General features: G+C 48.3%; 1 protein-coding gene across 1 annotated transcript in view; it reads left to right on the top strand.

Moving 5' to 3' along the window:
• LOC106606614 (hormonally up-regulated neu tumor-associated kinase homolog A) overlaps positions 1-9,756 on the top strand; it is a 37,137-nt gene extending 27,381 nt beyond the window's left edge. The window contains 2 exon segments of the mRNA XM_082958329.1: positions 1-84; positions 6,951-9,756. The exon segment at positions 1-84 is cut by the window's left edge and continues 76 nt beyond it. Coding sequence (XP_082814455.1) covers positions 1-84; positions 6,951-7,720 — 854 coding nt within the window. The 3' untranslated portion in view covers positions 7,721-9,756.
• Positions 9,757-21,666: the final 11,910 nt, after the last annotated feature.

The following is a 21,666-nucleotide window of genomic DNA, read 5'->3' as shown; positions in this document are numbered from 1 at the left end:
AGAAGGTCACCATCCCTCCTAAACAGACTCCAGTCTACCTGGCCGTCAGCAAGGGCCCTAGCAAGGAGAAGAAGCACAGGAATGGTGAGAACACAGACACACACACACACACACACACACAAACTCACACCACTCTATTCCCTGTCTGTCCTCTCGACACAAATCCTTTCACACTTTATCTGGAGAGCTGATTAATCTCAACAACAATGGTAGATGTCACTATGCTTGGGCGGTATAGCGTATATACTGGGATATTTGTCCTATGGTAATGGTAGATGTCACTATGCTTGGGCGGTATACCGTATATACTGGGATATTTGTCCTATGGTAATGGTAGATGTCACTATGCTTGGGCGGTATACCGTATATACTGGGATATTTGTCCTATGGTAATGGTAGATGTCACTATGCTTGGGCGGTATACCGTATATACTGGGATATTTGTCCTATGGTAATGGTAGATGTCACTATGCTTGGGCGGTATACCGTATATACTGGGATATTTGTCCTATGGTAATGGTAGATGTCACTATGCTTGGGCGGTATACGTATATACTGGGATATTTGTCCTATGGTAATGGTAGATGTCACTATGCTTGGGCGGTATACCGTATATACTGGGATATTTGGGGAAAACCACGGGATTGTTTTTCAATACCATCATCAACGTTGAAACTATTTCTTAGAATTTTACATTTTTATACATTTGAATATTTGTAGCTACTTTTTAAGTAAATCCCTGTAGTCAGCTTGTGAAATACGTTAGTAGATAAAGATGTGTTTGGTGTTTGTTTACAAGCACACAACGACGAGAGACCGGAGCCTCGTGAGTCATTTACTGTTGTACAGGATGCGCCAGGGGATTTAATTAACAATTAAATATTTGCCTGCTAGATATATCTTATAACTATTACGTTAACTATCTAAAATGTGCTAAGTACCCTGTAGTTGTGTGTTTGGTTTGCTAATTTAGTCGCTAGTTAGCTATCTAGCTAAGTGGCTAGCTTCTTCCAAAATCAAGCGTTGGCTTGGTAACAGCAGAGAATCTCTTCCTGGATCAGGAATCTTACTGGCTAATATTAGTTTTGTTCAGAAAACTGTGTAGCGTTTTTACTTGTACAGTTTAGGTCAGAAACTGTACAAAATATTTGCAATGCGCTCGTTAGCATTTAGCTGGCATTCTCTATGAGAATTCCTTAGTATCGCTCGGGCTCCCAAGTGGCACAGCGGTCCTAAGGCACTGCATCTCAGTGCTAGAAGCGTCACTACAGACCCTGGTTTGATTCCAGGCTGTATCACAAACCGGCCGTGATTGGGAGTCCCCATAGGGCGGCACACAATTGTCCCTGCGTCGTCCGGGTTTGGGTTTGGCAGAGGGTAGGCAGTCACTGTAAATAAGAATTTGTTCATAACTGACTTGCCTAGTTAAAATAAAAAAATTATTGGTTAGCATTTTGTTAGCCTTCTGGTAAGTGACGTTTTTTTGGGGGGTTATCTTCCTTTGAAAAGGAATAACGGCCCTTGTGTGCTCTGTCGGTAACACCGTAAAACCCGAGATGACACGGGTACGGTATGAAGATATGGAAATCTGGATACCCACCTAACACTAGATGTCATCCTTCCATACCTCCACTCCTCTACCCCTCCATCCCTCCCATCCCTTCATCCCCATAAAACAGGTGAGACCCACACACACACACACACACACACACACACACACACACACACACACACACACACACACACACACACACACAGCATAGTACTGGGCATACCTTGAAATGGGCCGTTGGCGAGTGTATGTGTTCATATGTACAGTATAACATCATACCGGTGTGATCTTCTCCAGATATTATGTGTGCAAAGCTGTCATCAAGACAAAGGGTGGCAACTTTGAAGAATCTCAAATATAAAATATAATATTAAATTAATATTAAAATATAAATATTTTGTTTAAACACTTTTTTGGGGGTTACTACATTATTCCATATGTGTTATTTCATAGTTTTGATGTCTACACTTATTAGTATTCTACAATGTAGAAAATAGTAAAAAAGAAAAGAAAAACCCTTGAATGAGTAGGTGTTTTAAAACTGTTGACCGGTAGTGTATATATTATACATAATGTATCACATGACATCATGAAGCAGTAGTCATTGGGTACTTAAAGTACTGATTTAGACCTGGGACACCAGGTGGGTGATTCCCCTGTAATCAGGGACTGATTTAGACCTGGGACATCAGGTTGGGTGAGTCCCCTGTAATCAGGGACTGATTTAGACCTGGGACATCAGGTGGGTGATTCCCCTGTAATCAGGGACTGATTTAGACCTGGGACACCAGGTGGGTGATTCTCCTCTAATCAGGGACTGATTTAGACCTGGACACCAGGTGGGTGATTCTCCTCTAATCAGGGACTGATTTAGACCTGGGACATCAGGTGGGTGAGTCCCCTGTAATCAGGGACTGATTTAGACCTGGGACATCAGGTGGGTGATTCCCCTGTAATCAGGGACTGATTTAGACCTGGGACACCAGGTGGGTGATTCCCCTGTAATCAGGGACTGATTTAGACCTGGGACACCAGGTGGGTGATTCTCCTCTAATCAGGGACTGATTTAGACCTGGGACATCAGGTGGGTGATTCTCGTCTAATCAGGGACTGATTTAGACCTGGGACATCAGGTGGGTGATTCCCCTGTAATCAGGGACTGATTTAGACCTGGGACATCAGGTGGGGTGATTCTCCTCTAATCAGGGACTGATTTAGACCTGGGACATCAGGTGGGTGATTCCCCTGTAATCAGGGACTGATTTAGACCTGGGACATCAGGTGGGTGATTCTCCTCTAATCAGGGACTGATTTAGACCTGGGACACCAGGTGGGTGATTCCCCTGTAATCAGGGACTGATTTAGACCTGGGACATCAGGGTGGGTGATTCCCCTGTAATCAGGGACTGATTTAGACCTGGGACACCAGGTGGGTGATTCTCCTCTAATCAGGGACTGATTTAGACCTGGGACACCAGGTGGGTGATTCTCCTCTAATCAGGGACTGATTTAGACCTGGGACACCAGGTGGGTGATTCCCCTCTAATCAGGGACTGATTTAGACCTGGGACACCAGGTGGGTGATTCTCCTCTAATCAGGGACTGATTTAGACCTGGGACACCAGGTGGGTGATTCTCCTCTAATCAGGGACTGATTTAGACCTGGGACACCAGGTGGGGTGATTCTCCTCTAATCAGGGACTGATTTAGACCTGGGACATCAGGTGGGTGATTCTCCTCTAATCAGGGACTGATTTAGACCTGGGACACCAGGTGGGTGATTCCCCTGTAATCAGGGACTGATTTAGACCTGGGACACCAGGTGGGTGATTCCCCTGTAATCAGGGACTGATTTAGACCTGGGACATCAGGTGGGTGATTCCCCTGTAATCAGGGACTGATTTAGACCTGGGACACCAGGTGGGTGATTCTCCTCTAATCAGGGACTGATTTAGACCTGGGACATCAGGTGGGTGATTCCCCTGTAATCAGGGACTGATTTAGACCTGGGACATCAGGTGGGTGATTCCCCTGTAATCAGGGACTGATTTAGACCTGGGACACCAGGTGGGTGATTCTCCTCTAATCAGGGACTGATTTAGACCTGGGACATCAGGTGGGTGATTCTCCTCTAATCAGGGACTGATTTAGACCTGGGACACCAGGTGGGTGATTCCCCTCTAATCAGGGACTGATTTAGACCTGGGACACCAGGTGGGGTGATTCCCCTGTAATCAGCAGAGCAGAGGGGAGGGGGACAGTGCAGAGAGGAGGAGAGGAGGCAGGCAGGGGAGAGAGAGAGAGGGGGGCAGACTGATTTAGACCTGGGACACCAGGTGGGTGATTCCCCTGTAATCAGGGACTGATTTAGACCTGGGACATCAGGTGGGTGATTCCCCTGTAATCATGGGACTGATTTAGACCTGGGACACCAGGTGGGTGATTCTCCTCTAATCAGGGACTGATTTAGACCTGGGACACCAGGTGGGTGATTCTCCTCTAATCAGGGACTGATTTAGACCTGGGACATCAGGTGGGTGATTCCCCTCTAATCAGGGACTGATTTAGACCTGGGACACCAGGTAGTCAGTACCTCGTAGGGTAACATTCAAAAGGCCCCTGGTCTTGTGGCCATGGAACATTAGTGTTTTTATTTACATGGTATAAGAGAGAGAAGAACTGCTTAACTTAGTCCCCCAGTACCCAAAGGACAAAGACAGTATATTTTCATTTTACTAGAGAGAATAACTGGCTTAACTTAGTCCCCCAGTACCCCAAAGGACAAAGACAGTATATTTTCATTTTACTAGAGAGAAGAACTGCTTAACTCAGTCCCCCAGTACCCAAAGGACAAAGACAGTATATTTTCATTTTACTAGAGAGAAGAACTGCTTAACTCAGTCCCCCCGGTACCAAAAGGACAAAGACAGTATATTTTCATTTTACTAGAGAGAAGAACTGCTTAACTCAGTCCCCCAGTACCCAAAGGACAAGGACAGTATATTTTCATTTTACTAGAGAGAAGAACTGCTTAACTCAGTCCCCCAGTACCAAAAGGACAAAGACAGTATATTTTCATTTTACTAGAGAGAAGATGTTTTCCTGACATATCTGAGCAGATCAGTTGATGCCGTTTAAAACCTGTACAGGCCTGTTCTCTCTCCCCCCCTCTCTTATCTCCCAGGTCACCCTCCTCTGTTGACCCAATTAGCAGAAGAGGGTGACCTGCTCATCCAACATCTAATTCCACAATCATGGGCATTAATATAGAGTTGGTCCCTCTTTTGCTGCTATAACAGCCTCCACTCTTCTGGAAAGGCTTTCCACTAGATGTTGGAACATTGCTGCAGGGACTGGCTTCCATTCAGCCACAAGAGCATTAGTGAGCAATGATGTTGGGCAATTAGGCCTGGCTCGCAGTCGCAGTTCCAATTCATCCCAAAGGTGTTTGATGTGGTTGAGGTCAGGGCTCTGTTGAGGCCAGTCAAGTTCTTCCACACCGATCTCGACAAACCATTTCTGTATGGACCTCGCTTTGTGAACGGGAGGCATTGTCATGCTGAAACAGGAAAGGGCCTTCCCCAAACTGTTGCCACAAAGTTGGAAGCATAGAATCATCTAGAATGTCATTGTATGTTGTAGCGTTAAGATTTCCCTTCACTGGAACTAAGGGGCCTGAACCATGAAAAACAGCCCCAGACCATTATTCCTCCTCCACCAAACTTTACAGTTGGCACTATGCATTCGGGCAGGTAGCGTTCTCCTGGCATTCGCCCAACCCAGATTCGACTGTCAGATTCATCACTCCAGAGAGTGATGATCTTAGGCTTTGACAAAATTTTGAAGAACTGACTTGTGGGAAAGGTGGCATCCTATGAAGGTGCCACGTTGTCACTGAGCTCTTCAGTACCGGCCGTTCTACTGCCAACGTTTGTCTATGGAGATTGCATGGCTGTGTGCTCGATTTTATACACCTGTCAGCAACGGGTGTGGCTGAAATAGCCGCATAGACTAAAATGAAGGCCATGCTGTGTATCTCTTCCTTTCTCCCTCCTGAGAAATATATTGTTCCACCCCCCCCCTTCTCCTGCTCGCTGCGAATCTCTCTCTCTCTCTCGCTCTCTCTCTCTCTCTCTCTCTCTCTCTCTCTCTCTCTCATCCTTTTCCCTCTCTCTCTCTCTCTCTCTCTCTCTCTCTCTCTCTCTCTCTCTCTCTCATCCTTCTCCCTCTCCCTCTCTCTCTCATCCTTCTCCCTCTCTCTCTCTCTCTCTCGCTCTCATCCTTCTCCCTCTCTCTCTCATCCTTCTCCCCCTCTCTCTCTCTCTCTCTCATCCCTCTCTCTCTCTCTCTCTCATCCTTCTCCCTCTCTCTCTCTCTCTCTCCTCTCTCTCTCTCTCTCTCATCCTTCTCCCTTTCTCTCTCTCTCTCTCTCTCTCTCCTCATCTCCTCTCTCTCTCTCTCTCTCTCTCTCTCTCTCTCTCTCATCCTTCTCCCTCTCTCTCTCTCTCTCTCTCTCTCTCTCTCTCTCATCCTTCTCCCTCTCTCTCTCTCTGTCTCTCTCTCTCATCCTTCTCCCTCTCTCTCTCTCTCTCTCTCTCTCTCTCTCTCATCCTTCTCCCTCTCTCTCTCCATCCCTCTGTCTCTCTCTTCCTCCCTCGTTCCCCCCCTCTCCGTCTGCGCTCAGTCTCCAAGGAGCTCCTCAAACTCAATCTGTGTATTTATGGATCAAACCAGAATGTGTTTTGTCCTAAAGATATCTACCACACACACACACACACCACCACACACACACACACACACACACACACACACCACACACACACACACACACACACCACACACACACACACACACACACACACACACACACACACACACCACACACACACACACACACACACTAAAGACATCTACCACACACACAACACACACACTCACCCATTTGGAAATTAGTATTTTGAAATAAGTATTTGATAATCCTCTTAAATACAATGAATATTTTTATTTTTTATTTTTTACAAATAACCATTAAAATACTAAAGTAAAAGTACATGTTTTGGTCTACCCAAATACACAGAATATATATACCAGATACACCAGTATTTGATCCCAGGTCTGGTAGATACATGTCGGCCCAGAGGGCAACACTGTTATAGAATGTAGTGGCTGACATTAACATATTCTCTCTCTCTCTCTCTCTCTCTCTCTCTCTCTCTCTCTGCTCTCTCTCTCTCTCTCTCTCTCTCTCTCTCTCTCTCTCTCTCTCTCTCTGTCTCTCTCTCTCTCTCTCTCTCTCTCTCTCTCTCTCTCTCTCTCTCTCTCTCTCTCTCTCTCTCTCTCTCTCTGTCTCTCTCTCTCTCTCTGTCTCTCTCTCTGTCTCTCTCTCTCTCTCTCTCAGGTCTTCTGCGAGCGGTGACAGGTAACTTCCACCGTGCTTCTCCTCTCGCCCCGTCCGGCACCGTCGCCTCGTCCTCCATGGAATACCTAGAGATCCACCCCCTCTTCCCCCGCACGCCACAGCCAATCAGGCGCCTCGAAACTCTCCAGGCGGCCAATACTAGCCCAGACCACATCCCCGCCCCTCCGGCTCCCTCTCCAATCGGTATGCACTCCTACGACTCCCTCTCCAAAGCCGAGCCAATCGACGACGTCGTTGTTCCTGCCTCGGCCACACCCTGGTACAAACTGACCAATGGGACCTTCTCACCTCCGCGACACGTCTCCGCCTTTCACCCTGACTCCTCCTACTTAAAAAAGGCGACCATCCCCAGCCCCCCTGTCCTCATCGTCAACCCCCAGCCGAAAAAGTCCTCCTCTAACTCGGGTGACTGGTGTGGATCAGACACTAGCTGTAGTCCCCCCAGCACCTTCGGCAGCCCCCCAGGAGGCTCAGCCTTCTCCCCGCCCAAATCAGCATTCTCCCCCCTCAACCCATCATCTGCTTTTAGTCCTCCGTCCGCTGGGGGCAGCGTTGAGCCAGACAGCCCTTATCACCGCGGCAGTAAATTCCCTTCTATGGGCATCGGTCAAATCCTGAAGAAGAAGGTTCCCTTCCAGCCGTTCAGTTTCAGGGCGGAGCAAGCGGTGGAGGAGGATCTGGTGTCTCCGCCCCCTTACCACATGCAGACGCTGCTTTGCGCCTCCGGGGCGCTCAAGACCCTCTGCTGAAACACTTTGGGTAACGGGACAACGACGACGATCAAAGACCATGTGGTCCGAGGTTAGTGCCCAGTGAAACGAGGGGATGAGATGTCGTCGTTTTGGATCTCGGTCCTACTTCCTGCGTCCTCTTTTGGGGCAGGAAGTGGGCGTGGTTCTTCCTGAGCGGCCTTGGAACTTTTGTGAACTTTGACCTGTGAACTGTCCTCTGCTGAGGCAGTCACCGTGACGACACTATGACTCTAGATACACAGAGACACTGTCTGTTGGAGTGAAAGACTATAAAATAAAACACTGAAGACTAAAGGCGGTTTGAAATGAAATGAAAATGACTCTTTTTACTGTCAACGATTGTTTCTGCCGGTGAAAGGCCTTTGTGAAGACCAGTTGTGACTCCAGCGACTGGAACATGTGAAGTAAAGCTCTACAGTGTCGGAGTTTTACCTGTCCTTGTTACATATTGTGTTGTGAGAGAGGGCTGAGTGACACACACACACACACACGCACACACACACACACACACATTCAGGGAAATGAAGGTGAGGTTTTAACAGTGGAAGTGGCTGCATAATCTATTGTAAACCAAACCTACAACGACATCAGGGGCTGATTTCCCTGTAAGACTGTTATGTCATGGTGTTATTCTAGAAAGTCCCTTCAGCCTTGACATTACTGTGGTTGTGTACGTTAAGCCCGCATAGTTACAGTCAAGCAATACCAACAGCTGCCTGTGAGTCTGACCTCCTCACGCTCATTAAACAAAAACATTCTTTTATCTGTGGTTCAGATCAGTCGATTAGTTCTGTGGAATTTCTGCTGTGGTTTCATTCCAATGGAACCTGACCTCAACCAGGGGGTTCTACCATAGAACTACAGAACCATAGAACGCGTTCTAATTCCTACGGTATCCACAGTGACTAGTGTTCCACTGGAACCCAACACTGCAGAATCCTAGTGATAGTTTGTTTCTTAGCCAATCACGTAACCTTCCATACCGCTCTAACTTCCCTATAGCCCTATAAGGTACTGTTTCTGAGTCCAACTGTCAACCCTGTTGTACAATCGGCTTCTACAGTGGAAATATACATCATTCTATATGACAGTTTAACTATTAGACGGTCCATTCCTTAGGGTGCGTCCCGAATAGTATTCTATTCCCTACGTAGCACACTGCTTTTAACCAGAGCCCTATAGACTGTAAAATGTGTAGGATACCATTAGGGACTCTGTTAGCAGATCCACCTGTTGAGACAGACAAGTTCTATAAAAGTGTCAAAGGCTTACAATGAGTTGTTGCAACCCTGCCCCGCCTCAGACTGAAACAGGAGGAGGAGGAGGAAGAGGGGGAGGAGGGGGAGGAGGAGGAGGGGGGAGGAGGAAGAGGGGGAGGAGGAGGAAGAGGAGAAGGGTAGAACTTCCACTATCACGGCACATAAAAGTGATACATTTCATATCGTCTTTAAGTGATACTGACTGTAGTTTGTGCAATATTGCTATATGTGTGTTCTGCCTGCCGTAAACGACGGTATCGCCAAGGTGCTTTCTGAACGAATGGAGACGATGGTGTTGTAGTGCTGTGACTGTTTACTGTGTAATTCATTCATACTGTATGATTCCGGGGGTTCTAAATGTTCCCGATGATGGATTCTAGTGTTCTGGATTCTATGATTTGTTTTGTTTTAAACTACTACTGTCTTCTATTACATATCGACTGTGACATTAGATATTGTCACAACACTGATTCACCAGACTGTATTGGACGAGCAAATGCTTCCACTTTACACAATGCTTCTCCCTTTTGACATAGAATGTCTTTCATATCTGTCAACACTTGCATGCAAAACTGTTTTAATACCGATACTTTTTTTTTTTATACGAAAATGTCAAAACTTTTGAACTTTTTGAAAATATGAAATGTCTTTGTAAGTATTTTTTTTATTTTTTGGGTCGATATTGCGATTTGACTTGATTCGAGGTTCTTTTGTAATGAATAGCTTTTTGCTTTTGAGTGTCGAGATTTTTACGATGGCTTATAAAATATTTTAAATATTTATACTAAATTCATGAAGTCTCTGTCTGATCCTTTTACTGCACCTGCTGCCCTGTCTGGGGGCATGCCCATAGACAAACGTGTGTGTGTGTGTGTGTGTGTGTGTGTGTGTGTGTGTGTGTGTGTGTGTGTGTGTGTGTGTGTGTGTGTGTGTGTGTGTGTGTGTGTGTGTGTGTGTGTGTGTGTGTGTGTGTGTGTGTGTGTGTGTATATATACACGATACTCATATACTTTGCCAATATAAACCAGATAATGAAATGTATACATGGCAAACCATCAAACCATACATTGATCAAATATTACATTAGTAAGTCCTAAACAAAGACCTGTGTCTCTTCATCCAAAGAAGAATGGGAACTATCTCCCTTCCAGCAAGATGGGAAACAGTCCTGACCCCAAACCATCCCTACACACACACCCTACACACACACACCCTCACACACCCTACACATGGTGTATCCATATCCTACAAGACAGCTGTGGTAGTCATGAACACCAACACGACAGCTGAAAGACCACTTCGTACTGCCACACACAATCACGCACCCACAAAATTCACACACACACACACACACACACACACACACTGTTAATCCACTCAACTATGGTACCCGTGTCTCGTCCATAAACCGTTCTCCGTAACACTGCCCTCTGACCAGACAAAGAACCTCCTCAAAGCTCTGTGAGACAAGACACGTCACACACAACAAAAAAAGCTCCCTGCTGGGGGGGGGGTGAGGAGGAGAGAGGGGGAGGAGGAGAGAGGGGGAGGAGGAGAGGGGGTGAAGTGTATTAGGGCCTTTGTTTACCAGAGACAGGGCATAAGTCCAAAATTGCACCCTATTCCCTATGTAGTGCACTACCTTTTTCTTTTTCTACAGAGCTCTGCGGGCCCCGGTCAAAAGTAGGGTGCAATTTGGAACGCAATGTGGGCAGTTAGAGCCAAATTCCCCCCCTTAGCACCAGAGAGACAAACAGACTATGACACAGACCCCTCTGGCTTAACCACGGACCGGAGAGAAGGGTGATACACACCAGAGGAAAGCTGGAACAATAACTCTGCTGTTTATGGGTCTTTCCAGAAATTAGGGTACCGGTGAGCATTTCCTACACTGGAGAACTTGTTACAGCTGTTGATCAGTCATTGAATAATAATCTGCCAATTTATTTTTATGTCATTACATTAAGATATAAGGCGGGGGGGGGGGGGGGGGGGGGGAATCATAGATATATTCAATAAAATTCACAAGTTGATTTAAAAACGTATGTTTAACCCTTTATCATGGTTGGTGTCTTGATGGATTTGCAGTTATGGCAGTGTAAGTTTGTGGTTATATTAAGCATTAATCAGTTGAAAGCTGTAAGAATCGTGGATCTAGCTGTTTTTTTTTTTGTAAAGACATCTCAAAACGTAACATTTTGTTGTCTTATGTTAAGCGGTGAAAACTGTTTTCATTGGCACACAAATCCAAAATAATAATAATTGCAATTGAAAAAATCAAATGCTTCTAAACCCGAAAAGAATCACCTTACCTTGATACTTACAAACCTGAATCGATACTCATTAATAATTATGCATAATACTTGTTGGAATGCGCAATTTGGTGAAAAGCTGTTGAATTACTCCATGATATTTTCACAGTTCACACATCATCCTCTGATCCAGGAAGGAATTTTCCGAATGACAGTCAAGTGTTGAACCGTTGTTGTGATAACGATTGCAATGCAACAACAGCCCAAGTCCTAGAAAAAAAAGGTGTTTGAGAGAAATGTTCCAGAATATTTTGATGTCTCATTTGTTATGCCGGTGAAGACAGTTTTTATTAACATTGTATTTTGAAAGTAACCTTTATGTAACCTTTATTTAACCTTTATTTAACCTTTATTTTTATTTTAACTAGGCAAGTCAGTGAAGAACAAATTATTATTTACAATGACGGCCTACACCGGCCAAACCTGGACGACGCTGGGGCCAATTGTGCGCCGCCCTATGGGACTCCCAATCACAGCCGGTTTGTGATACAGTCTGGAATCAAACCAGGGTGTCTGTAGTGACGCCTCTAGCACTGAGATGCAGTGCCTTAGACCACGGCACCACTCGGGAGCCCAAAACGTTGTGCCTGGATCAACATTGGATCTAATATCCCTAGAGAATTCAAATCAAATCAAATTGTATTAGTCACATGCGCCGAATACAACAGGTGTAGACTTAACCATGAAATGCTGAATACAACAGGTGTAGACTTAACCATGAAATGCTGAATACAACAGGTGTAGACTTAACCATGAAATGCTGAATACAACAGGTGTAGACTTAACCATGAAATGCTGAATACAACAGGTGTAGACTTAACCATGAAATGTTTACTTACGAGCCCCTAACCAACAACGCAGTTGCTGGATAAAAATAAGAACTAAAAGTAACAAGTAATTAAAGAACAGGACTAAAATAACAATGTGGAGACTATATACAGGGGGGTACCGGTACAGAGTCAATGTGCGGGGGCACCGGTTAGTTGAGGTAATATTTACATGTAGGTAGAGTTATTAAAGTGACTATGCATAGATGATAACAACAGAGAGTAGCAGCAGTGTAAAAGAGGGGGGGGGGGGGGCAATACAAATAGTCTGGGTAGCCATTTGACTAGATGTTCAGGAGTCTTATGGCTTCGGGGTAGAAGCTGTTTAGAAGACTCTTGGACCTAGACTTGGCACTCCGGTACCGCTTGCCGTGCAGTAGCAGAGAGAACAGTCTATGACTAGGGTGGCTGGAGTCTTTGACAAGTTTTAGAGCCTTCCTGACACCGCCTGGTATAGACGTCCTGGATGGCAGGAAGCTTGGCCCCAGTGATGTACTGGGCCGTTCGCACTACCATCTGTAGTGCCTTGCGGTCGGAGGCCGAGCAGTTGCCATACCAGGCGGTGATGCAACCAGTCAGGATGCTCTCGATGGTGCAGCCGTAAAACCTTTTGAGGATCTGAGGACCCATGCCAAATCTTTTCAGTCTCCTGAGGGGGAATAGATTTTGTTGTGCCCTCTTCACGACTGTCTTGGTGTCCTTGGACCATGTTAGTTTGTTGGTGATGTGGACACCAAGGAACTTGAAGCTCTCAACCGGCTCCACTGCAGCCCCGTTGATGAGAATGGGGGCGTGCTCGGTCCTCTTTTTCCTGTAGTCCACAATCAACTCCGTTGTCTTGATCACATTGAGGGAGAGGTTGTTGTCCTGGCACCACACGGCCAAGTCTCTGACCTCCTCCCTATAGGCTGTCTCGTTGTTGTCGGCAAACTTAATGATGTTGTTGGAGTCGTGCCTGGCCGTGCAGTCATGAGTGAACAGGGAGTACAGGAGGGGACTGAGCCCTCACCCCTGAGGGGCCTCTGTGTTGAAGATCAGCGTGGTGGATGTGTTGTTACCTACCCTTACCACCTGGGGACGGCCCATCAGGAAATCCAGGATCCAGTTGCAGAGGGAGGTGTTTAGTCCCAGAGTCCTTAGCTTATTGCTGAGCTTTGAGGGCACTATGGTGTTGAACCCTGAGCTGTAGTTAATGAATAGCATTCTCACATAGGTGTTCCTTTTGGCCAGGTGTGAAAGGGCAGTGTGGAGTACAATAGAGATTGCATCATCTGTGGATCTGTTTGGGCGGTATGCAAATTGGAGTGGGTCTAGGGTTTCTGGGATAATGGTGTTGATGTGAGCCATGACCAGCCTTTCAAAGCACTTCATGGCTACAGACATGAGTGCTACGGGTTGGTAGTCATTTAGGCAGGTTACCTTGGTGTTCTTGGGCACAGGCACTATGGTGGTCCGCTTAAAACATGTTGGTATTACAGACTCACACAGGGAGAGGTTGAAAATGTCAGTGGAGACACTTGCCAGTTGGTCAGCGCATGCTCGCAGTACACAAGCCCTGCAGCCTTGTAAATGTTGACCTGTTTAAAGGTCTTACTCAGAATGGCTGCGGAGAGCATGATCACACAGTCTTCCAGAACAGCTGGTGCTCTCATGCATGTTTCAGTGTTATTTGCCTCGAACGAGCATAGAAGTAGTTTAGCTCGTCTGGTAGGCTCCTGTCACTGGGCAGCTCTCAGCTGTGCTTCCCTTTGTAGTCTGTAATGGTTTGCAAGCCCTGCCACATCCGACGAGCGTCAGAGCCGGTGTTGTACGATTCGATCTTAGTCCTGTATTGACGCTTTGCCTGTTTGATGGTTCGTCGGAGGGCATAGCGGGATTTCTTATAAGCTTCCGGGTTAGAGTCCCACTCCTTGAAAGCGGCAGCTCTAGCCTTTAGCTCAGTGCGGATGTTGCCTGTAATCCATGGCTTCTGGTTGGGATATGTACGTACGGTCACTGTGGGGACAACGTCATCAATGCACTTATTTTTTTCCTCTGGTTGCACATTTAACATGCTGATAGAAATTTGGTAAAATGGATTTAAGTTTCCCTGCATTAAAGTCCCCGGCTACTAGGAGTGCCGCCTCTGGGGGAATGTTTTCTTGTTTGCTTATGGCGGAATACAGCTCATTCAATGCTATCTTAGTGCCAGCCTCTGACTGTGGTGGTATGTAAACAGCTACGACAAATACAGATGAAAACTCTCTAGGTAGATAGTGGGGTCTACAGCTTATCATGAGATACTCTACCTCAGGCGAGCAAAACCTCAAGACTTCCTTAGATATCGTGCACCAGCTGTTATTTACAAAAATACATAGTCCTTCCCCCTTTACCAGACACCGCTGTTCTATCCTGCCGGTGCAGCGTATAACCAGCCAGCACAGGGAGTGTTGTTCTTTTAATAACACTTTGAGAAAGAAAATCAAAGTTCCCAAACACAGGGGAATAAATAAAGTATGACAATGCCAAGCCGGACATGAACAAGACAGTCTGACACAACAATTAATCCCGCACGAAAAGGAGCGGGCCAGCTAACCTAAATAGCCCTTCTAATGGCTAATTTACCACAGGTGTGAAAAATAAAAAAAAGGGAAAAGCAAAGGGAATCGGTGGCAGCTAATAGGCCGGTGACGACGACCGCCGAGCGCCACCCGAGCAGGAGGGGGCGCCACCATCGGTGGGAATCGTGACAGTACCCCCCTCCTGACGCGCGGCTCCTGCAGCGCGCCGACACCGGCCTCGAGGTCGACCCGGAGGGCGAGGGGCAGGGCGATCCGGACGGAGGTGGTGGAACTCCCTCAACATAGTTGGGTCCAGGACGTCCGCCGCCGGCACCCAGCACCTCTCCTCCGGGCCGTACCCCTCCCAGTCCACGAGGTACTGCAGGCCCCTCGCCCGGCGTCTTGAGTCCAGAATGGCCCGTATGCTGTACGCCGGGGACCCCCCGATGTCCAGAGGGGGTGGAGGGACCTCCGGCACCTCATCTTCGTGAAGGGGACCAGCTACCACCGGCCTGAGTAGAGACACATGAAACGAGGGGTTAATACGGTAATAGGAAGGGAGTTGCAACCGATAACACACCTCGTTTATCCTCCTCAGGACTTTGAAGGGCCCCACACACTGCGGCCCCAGCTTCCGGCAGGGCACACGGAGGGGCAGGTTCCGGGTCGAGAGCCAGACCCTGTCTCCCGGTGCGAACACGGGCGCCTCACTGCGGTGGCGGTCAGCACTCCTCTTCTGCCGCGCACTGGCCTCCTTTAGTGAGTTCTGGACGGCTCTCCAGGTCTCCTTGGAGTGCTGGACCCAGTCCTCCACCGCAGGAGCCTCGGTCTGGCTCTGGTGCCATGGAGCCAGGACCGGCTAGTAACCTAACACACACTGAAAGGGTGATATGTTAGTTGAGGAGTGGCGAAGTGAGTTCTGGGCTAATTCAGCCCAGGGAATATACCTCGCCCACTCCCCTGGCCGGTCCTGGTAATACGACCTCAGGAACCTGCCCACCTCCTGGTTCACCCTCTCCGCCTGCCCATTGCTCTCGGGGTGATAACCGGAGGTCAAACTGACCGAGACCCCCAGCCGCTCCATAAACGCCTTCCAGACCCTGGATGTGAACTGGGAACCTCGATCAGAGACAATGTCCTCCGGCACCCCGTAGTGCCGGAAGACGTGGGTAAATAGGGCCTCCGCAGTCTGCAGGGCCGTAGGGAGACCGGGCAATGGGAGGAGACGGCAGGACTTAGAGAACCGATCCACAACCACCAGAATCGCCGTGTTCCCCTGAGAGGGGGGAAGATCTGTTAAGAAGTCGATGGACAGGTGCGACCATGGTCGTTGTGGAACGGGGAGGGGCTGTAACTTCCCTCTCGGTAGATGCCTAGGAGCCTTACTCTGGGCACACACCGAACAGGAAGAGACATAGGACCTCACGTCCTTAGCCAAGGTGGGCCACCAGTACTTCCCCCTTAGACCCCGCACTGTCCTCGCCTCACCAGGATGACCCGCAGTAGGTAGCGTGTGCGCCCACCGAATCAAACGATCACGAACACCGAGCGGCACATACATGCGCCCTACGGGCACCTGCGCAGGCGCAGGTTCCAACACCAATGCCCGCTCGATGTCCGCGTCCACCTCCCATACCACTGGCGCCACCAGCCTAGATGCTGGAATGATGGGAGTTGGATCGATGGGCCAGTCCTCCGTGTCATAGAGACGGGACAGCGCGTCGGCCCTAGTATTCAGGGAACCCGGTCTATAGGAGATGGTAAACCTAAACCGGGCGAAGAACATGGCCCACCTCGCCTGACGTGGATTCAGTCTCCTCGCTGCCCGGATGTACTCCAGGTTTCGGTGGTCGGTCCAGATGAGAAAGGGGTGTTTAGCCCCCTCAAGCCAGTGCCTCCACACCCTCAGAGCTTTGACCACCGCTAGCAACTCCCTGTCCCCCACATCGTAGTTACGCTCCGCCGAACTGAGCTTCTTCGAAAAGAAAGCGCAGGGGCGGAGTTTCGATGGCGTACCCGAGCGCTGTGATAGCACGGCACCCACCCCAGCCTCGGATGCGTCCACCTCCACTACGAACGCTAAAGACGGGTCCGGGTGCGCCAACACGGGTGCGTCGGTGAACAGCGCCTTCAACCTCTTGAAGGCTCCGTCCGCCTCCGTCGACCATCGCAAACGCACCGGCCCCCCCTTCAGCAGTGAGGTAATGGGAGCCGCTACCTGGCCAAAACCCCGGATAAACCTCCGGTAGTAATTGGCAAAGCCTAAGAACCGCTGCACCTCCTTCACCGTGGTTGGAGTCGGCCAATTACGCACGGCCTTAACGCGGTCACACTCCATCACCACCCCCGTGGTGGAAATGCGATAACCCAGAAAGGAGACGGCTCGTTTGGAAAACTCACACTTCTCAGCCTTAACGTATAGGTCATGCTCCAGCAGTCGACCAAGCACCTTGCGCACCAGGGACACATGCGCGGAGCGGGTGGCGGAATATATCAGAATGTCATCGATATAGACAATCACGCCCTGCCCGTGCAGGTCCCTGAGAATTTCGTCAACAAAGGATTGAAAGACGGCTGGAGCATTTTTCAACCCATACGGCATGACGAGGTACTCATAATGGCCTGATGTGGTACTAAAGGCGGTTTTCCACTCGTCTCCCTTCTTGATCCGCACCAGGTTATACACGCTCCTGAGATCCAATTTTGTGAAGAACTGTGCTCCGTGAAATGATTCCACCGCCGTAGCGATGAGAGGTAGTGGGTAACTAAATCCCACCGTGATAGCGTTTAGACCTCGGTAATCAATGCACGGACGCAGACCTCCCTCCTTTTTCTTCACAAAAAAGAAACTCGAGGAAGCGGGTGAGATGGAGGGCCGAATGTACCCCTGTCCCAGGGATTCCGTGACATATGTCTCCATAGCCGCCGTCTCCTCCTGTGACAAGGGGTACACGTGACTCCTGGGAAGCGCAGCGTTTACCTGGAGATCTATCGCACAATCCCCCTGTCGATGAGGTGGTAATTTAGTCGCCCTCTTTTTACAAAAAGCGATCGCCAACTCGGCGTATTCAGGGGGAATGCGCACGGTGGACACCTGTTCTGGACTCTCCACCGACGTGGCACCTATGGAAACTCCTAGACACCTCCCTGAACACTCCTCTGACCACCCCTGGAGAACCCCCTGTTTCCACGAAATACGGGGATTGTGACCAGCCAGCCAGGGGACCCCTAGCACCACCGGAAACTCAGGCGAATCAATAAGGAAAAAACTAATGCGTTCCTTATGATTCCCCTGCGTTACCATGTCCAGTGGCACCGTAGACTCCCTGACTAGCCCTGACCCTAATGGTCGGCTATCTAGGGAGTGCACGGGGAAGGGGGAATCTAACGGCACCCGCGGAATGCCCAGCTTGATGGCAAGTCCACGGTCCATAAAATTCCCAGCTGCGCCTGAATCGACTAGCGCCCTATGCTGGGAAGAGGGGAAAAATTTAGTAAAAAAAACTGGTAAAAACACGTGACCAACAGGGGGTTCTGGGTGAATCTGGTGCTGACTCACCTGAGGTGACCGAGAAGTGTTCTGCCTGCCATCTCGACTCCCAGACTGGCTACTCCAGCTACTCCAGTGTCCTCTCCGACCACAGCTGGTGCAGGAGGAGCCACCTCCTCCGGTGCCCCTTGGCACGGCCCCTCCCACCTCCATAGGGGTAGGAGGGGGGGTGCACGGGGGTGGAACGGACAGGACCCTCTCCGAACGCCCGCGGGCAGCCAGCAAATTTTCCAGACGTATGGACATATCAATCAGCTCGTCCAGGGACAGAGCTGTGTCCCGACAGGCCAGCTCCCTGCGGACGTCCGCCCGGAGACTGCAGCGGTAGTGGTCTATGAGGGCCCTGTCGTTCCACCCCGCCCCAGCAGCCAAGGTCCTGAACTCCAGCGCGAAGTCCTGCGCACTCCTCGTCTCCTGCCTGAGGTGGAACAGCCGTTCACCCGCCGCTCTTCCTTCCGGAGGGTGGTCGAACACGGCCCGAAAGCGGCGGGTGAACTCTGGGTAGTGGTCCCTCGCCGAGTCTGGACCGTTCCAGACAGCATTAGCCCACTCCAGAGCTCGGCCCGTCAGGCAGGAAACGAGGGCACTCACGCTCTCCTCCCCCGTGGGAGCAGGTCTGACGGTGGCCAGGTACAGCTCAAGCTGGAGCAAAAACCCCTGGCACCCAGCCGCCGCCCCATCGTACTCCCTCGGGAGCGCCAAACGAAGCGCGCCAGAGCCAGACGTCATGGGAGGCGCAGATGGCTGTATCAGGGGAGGTGGAGGTGGAGAGAGGATACCACTTCTCTCCCATCGGTCCATCCTCTCCATCATCTGGTCCATGGCCGATCCAATGCGATGTAGGACTGTCGTGTGGTGGAGCACGCGTTCCTCCATCGAGGGCAGAGGAGTGCTCGCTGCTTCCGCTGATTCCATGCCTTTATGATGGTGCGGGATTCTGTAACGGCGTTGGTAGTCGCGATTAGGAATGAGGCGCAGGAAGCAACGAGCACAGGGAGTGTTGTTCTTTTAATAACACTTTGAGAAAGAAAATCAAAGTTCCCAAACACAGGGGAATAAATAAAGTATGACAATGCCAAGCCGGACATGAACAAGACAGTCTGACACAACAATTAATCCCGCAGGAAAAGGAGCGGGCCAGCTAACCTAAATAGCCCTTCTAATGGCTAATTTACCACAGGTGTGAAAAATTAAAAAAAAGGGAAAAGCAAAAGGGAATCGGTGGCAGCTAATAGGCCGGTGACGACGACCGCCGAGCGCCACCCGAGCAGGAGGGGGCGCCACCGTCGGTGGGAATCGTGACAACTGTATAACTCTAATACTGTATAATACTTTATAATACTGTATATTACTGTATAACTCTAATACTGTATAATACTTTATAATACTGTATATTACTATATTACTGTATAATACTGTATATCACTGTATAGTACTGTATATTACTGTATAATACTGTATATTACTGTATAATACTGTGTGTTGCCATGAATTTGTTTTTCTCTGAGCTACATGTTATTTGATTATGCAGACAATCTGTAATTTTCATCAATATTTCTCATAAAAACAATAAAGAGAAGCAGTTAATCTCACGTCAACCCTCAACCAGGAAAGACTATCATGCATGTTGTTGATGTTAGTTCTGTGAGTTAAGGGCAAGGCGTGCTGCTCTGTTTTGAGCCAGCTGCAGCTTAGCTAGGTCTTTCTTCGCTGCACCTGGCCATATTACCAGTCAGTAATCAACATGGGACAAGACCAGAGTCTGAACAACTAGTACAAGATGATCTTTGTATCAAAAAGACAGAGCATCTTTTAATAAAAGACATACACGTCCCAGTCTTCACAACAACTTGCTCAACGTTAAAACCCTTTTATGCACAACTTAATCACACGTTAGAGAGAGAATCAGTGAGAGACAGAGAGACAGAGGAAGAGAGAGGAAGAGAGAGAGAGAGAGAGAGGAAGAGAGAGGAAGAGAGAGACAGAGAGACAGAGGAAGAGAGAGATAGAGAGACAGAGGAAGAGAGAGGGAGAGAGACAGAGCGAGAGAGACAAAAAGAGAGACAAAGAGACAGAGAGAGCGAGGAAAAAAAGACTGACTGACTTTCCCAGCTTTAATGTTAACATAGCGAGGTCATCATTAGTGTTAAACACTGGCCACTAACCACTTGCTGTGTACCAGACCAGACCTGGCTTCTCATCTGTCAATCTGTTCAGGCTTAAAATCCAACCACACTAATCCTGTTTTCAGTCATCTCTCCATCTCTGTCTCTCTCAGTCTCTCTCTCTCTCTTTCTTGTTTTTCTCTCTCTCCATCTCTCCATCTCTCTCTCTCCGTCTCTCTCTCTCCATCTCCGTCTCTCTCAGTCTCTCTCTCTCTCTTTCTTGTTTTTCTCTCTCTCCATCTCTCCATCTCTCTCTCTCCGTCTCTCTCTCTCTCTCCCTGTCTGTCTCTCTCCCTCCATCTCTCTCTCTTTGTCTGTCTATATGTCTGTCTGTCTCTCTCTCTCTCTCTCTCTCTCTCTCTCTCTCTCTTTCTTGTTTTTCTCTCTCTCCATCTCTCCATCTCTCTCTCTCCATCTCTCTCTCTCTCCATCTCTCTCTCTCTCTCTTTGTCTGTCTATATATCTGTCCCTCTCTCTCTCTCTCTCTCTCTCTCTCTCTCAGGGCTGGGCAGGGAGACAAAGCGGCTGGGACTAACTGCCTTTGTGTCTGAGAAAAATGTATGATTAACCTACTGTATGCTGACACACACACACACACACACTAGGGACTCTTATAGACACGCACACACACACACACACACACACACACACACACACACACACACACACACACACACACACACACACACACACACACACACACACACACACACACACACACACACACACACACATCTAATGATAATCAAAAGAAGATTTAGGTACATTAGAGATTCAGTAAAAAATGATAAGATCATTGTGGAGCAGCCTGGAGTCATTTATAACGGAATTATTCACCCAGGGGACTGATATTTACAATGAACTAGTAGTGGGTTTTGCATAATCAACTGAAAATGATGTTTAACACACAGCACCAGTCAACAGTTTGGACACACATACTCATTCCAGGGTTTTTCTTTATTTTTTACTATTTTCTACATTGTAGAATAATAGTGAAGACATCACAACTATGAAATAACACATATGGAATCATGTAGTAACCAGAAAAAGTGTTAAACAAATCAAAATATATTTTATATTCTTCAAAGTAGCCACCCTTTGCCTTGACGACAGCTTTGCACACTCTTGGCATTCTCTCAACCAGCTTCATGAGGTAGTCACCTGGAATGCATTTCAATTAACAGGTAAAGTAGAATCTCAAATATAAAATATATTTAGATTTGTTTAACTCTTTTTTGGTTACTACATGATTCCATATGTCCTATTTCATAGTTTTGATGTCTTCACTAT

Source organism: Salmo salar, chromosome 11, assembly GCF_965601325.2.
Source record: "Salmo salar chromosome 11, fSalSal1, whole genome shotgun sequence".
Lineage (NCBI taxonomy): Eukaryota > Metazoa > Chordata > Actinopteri > Salmoniformes > Salmonidae > Salmo > Salmo salar.
This window is presented reverse-complemented; position numbering and strand designations above follow the sequence as displayed.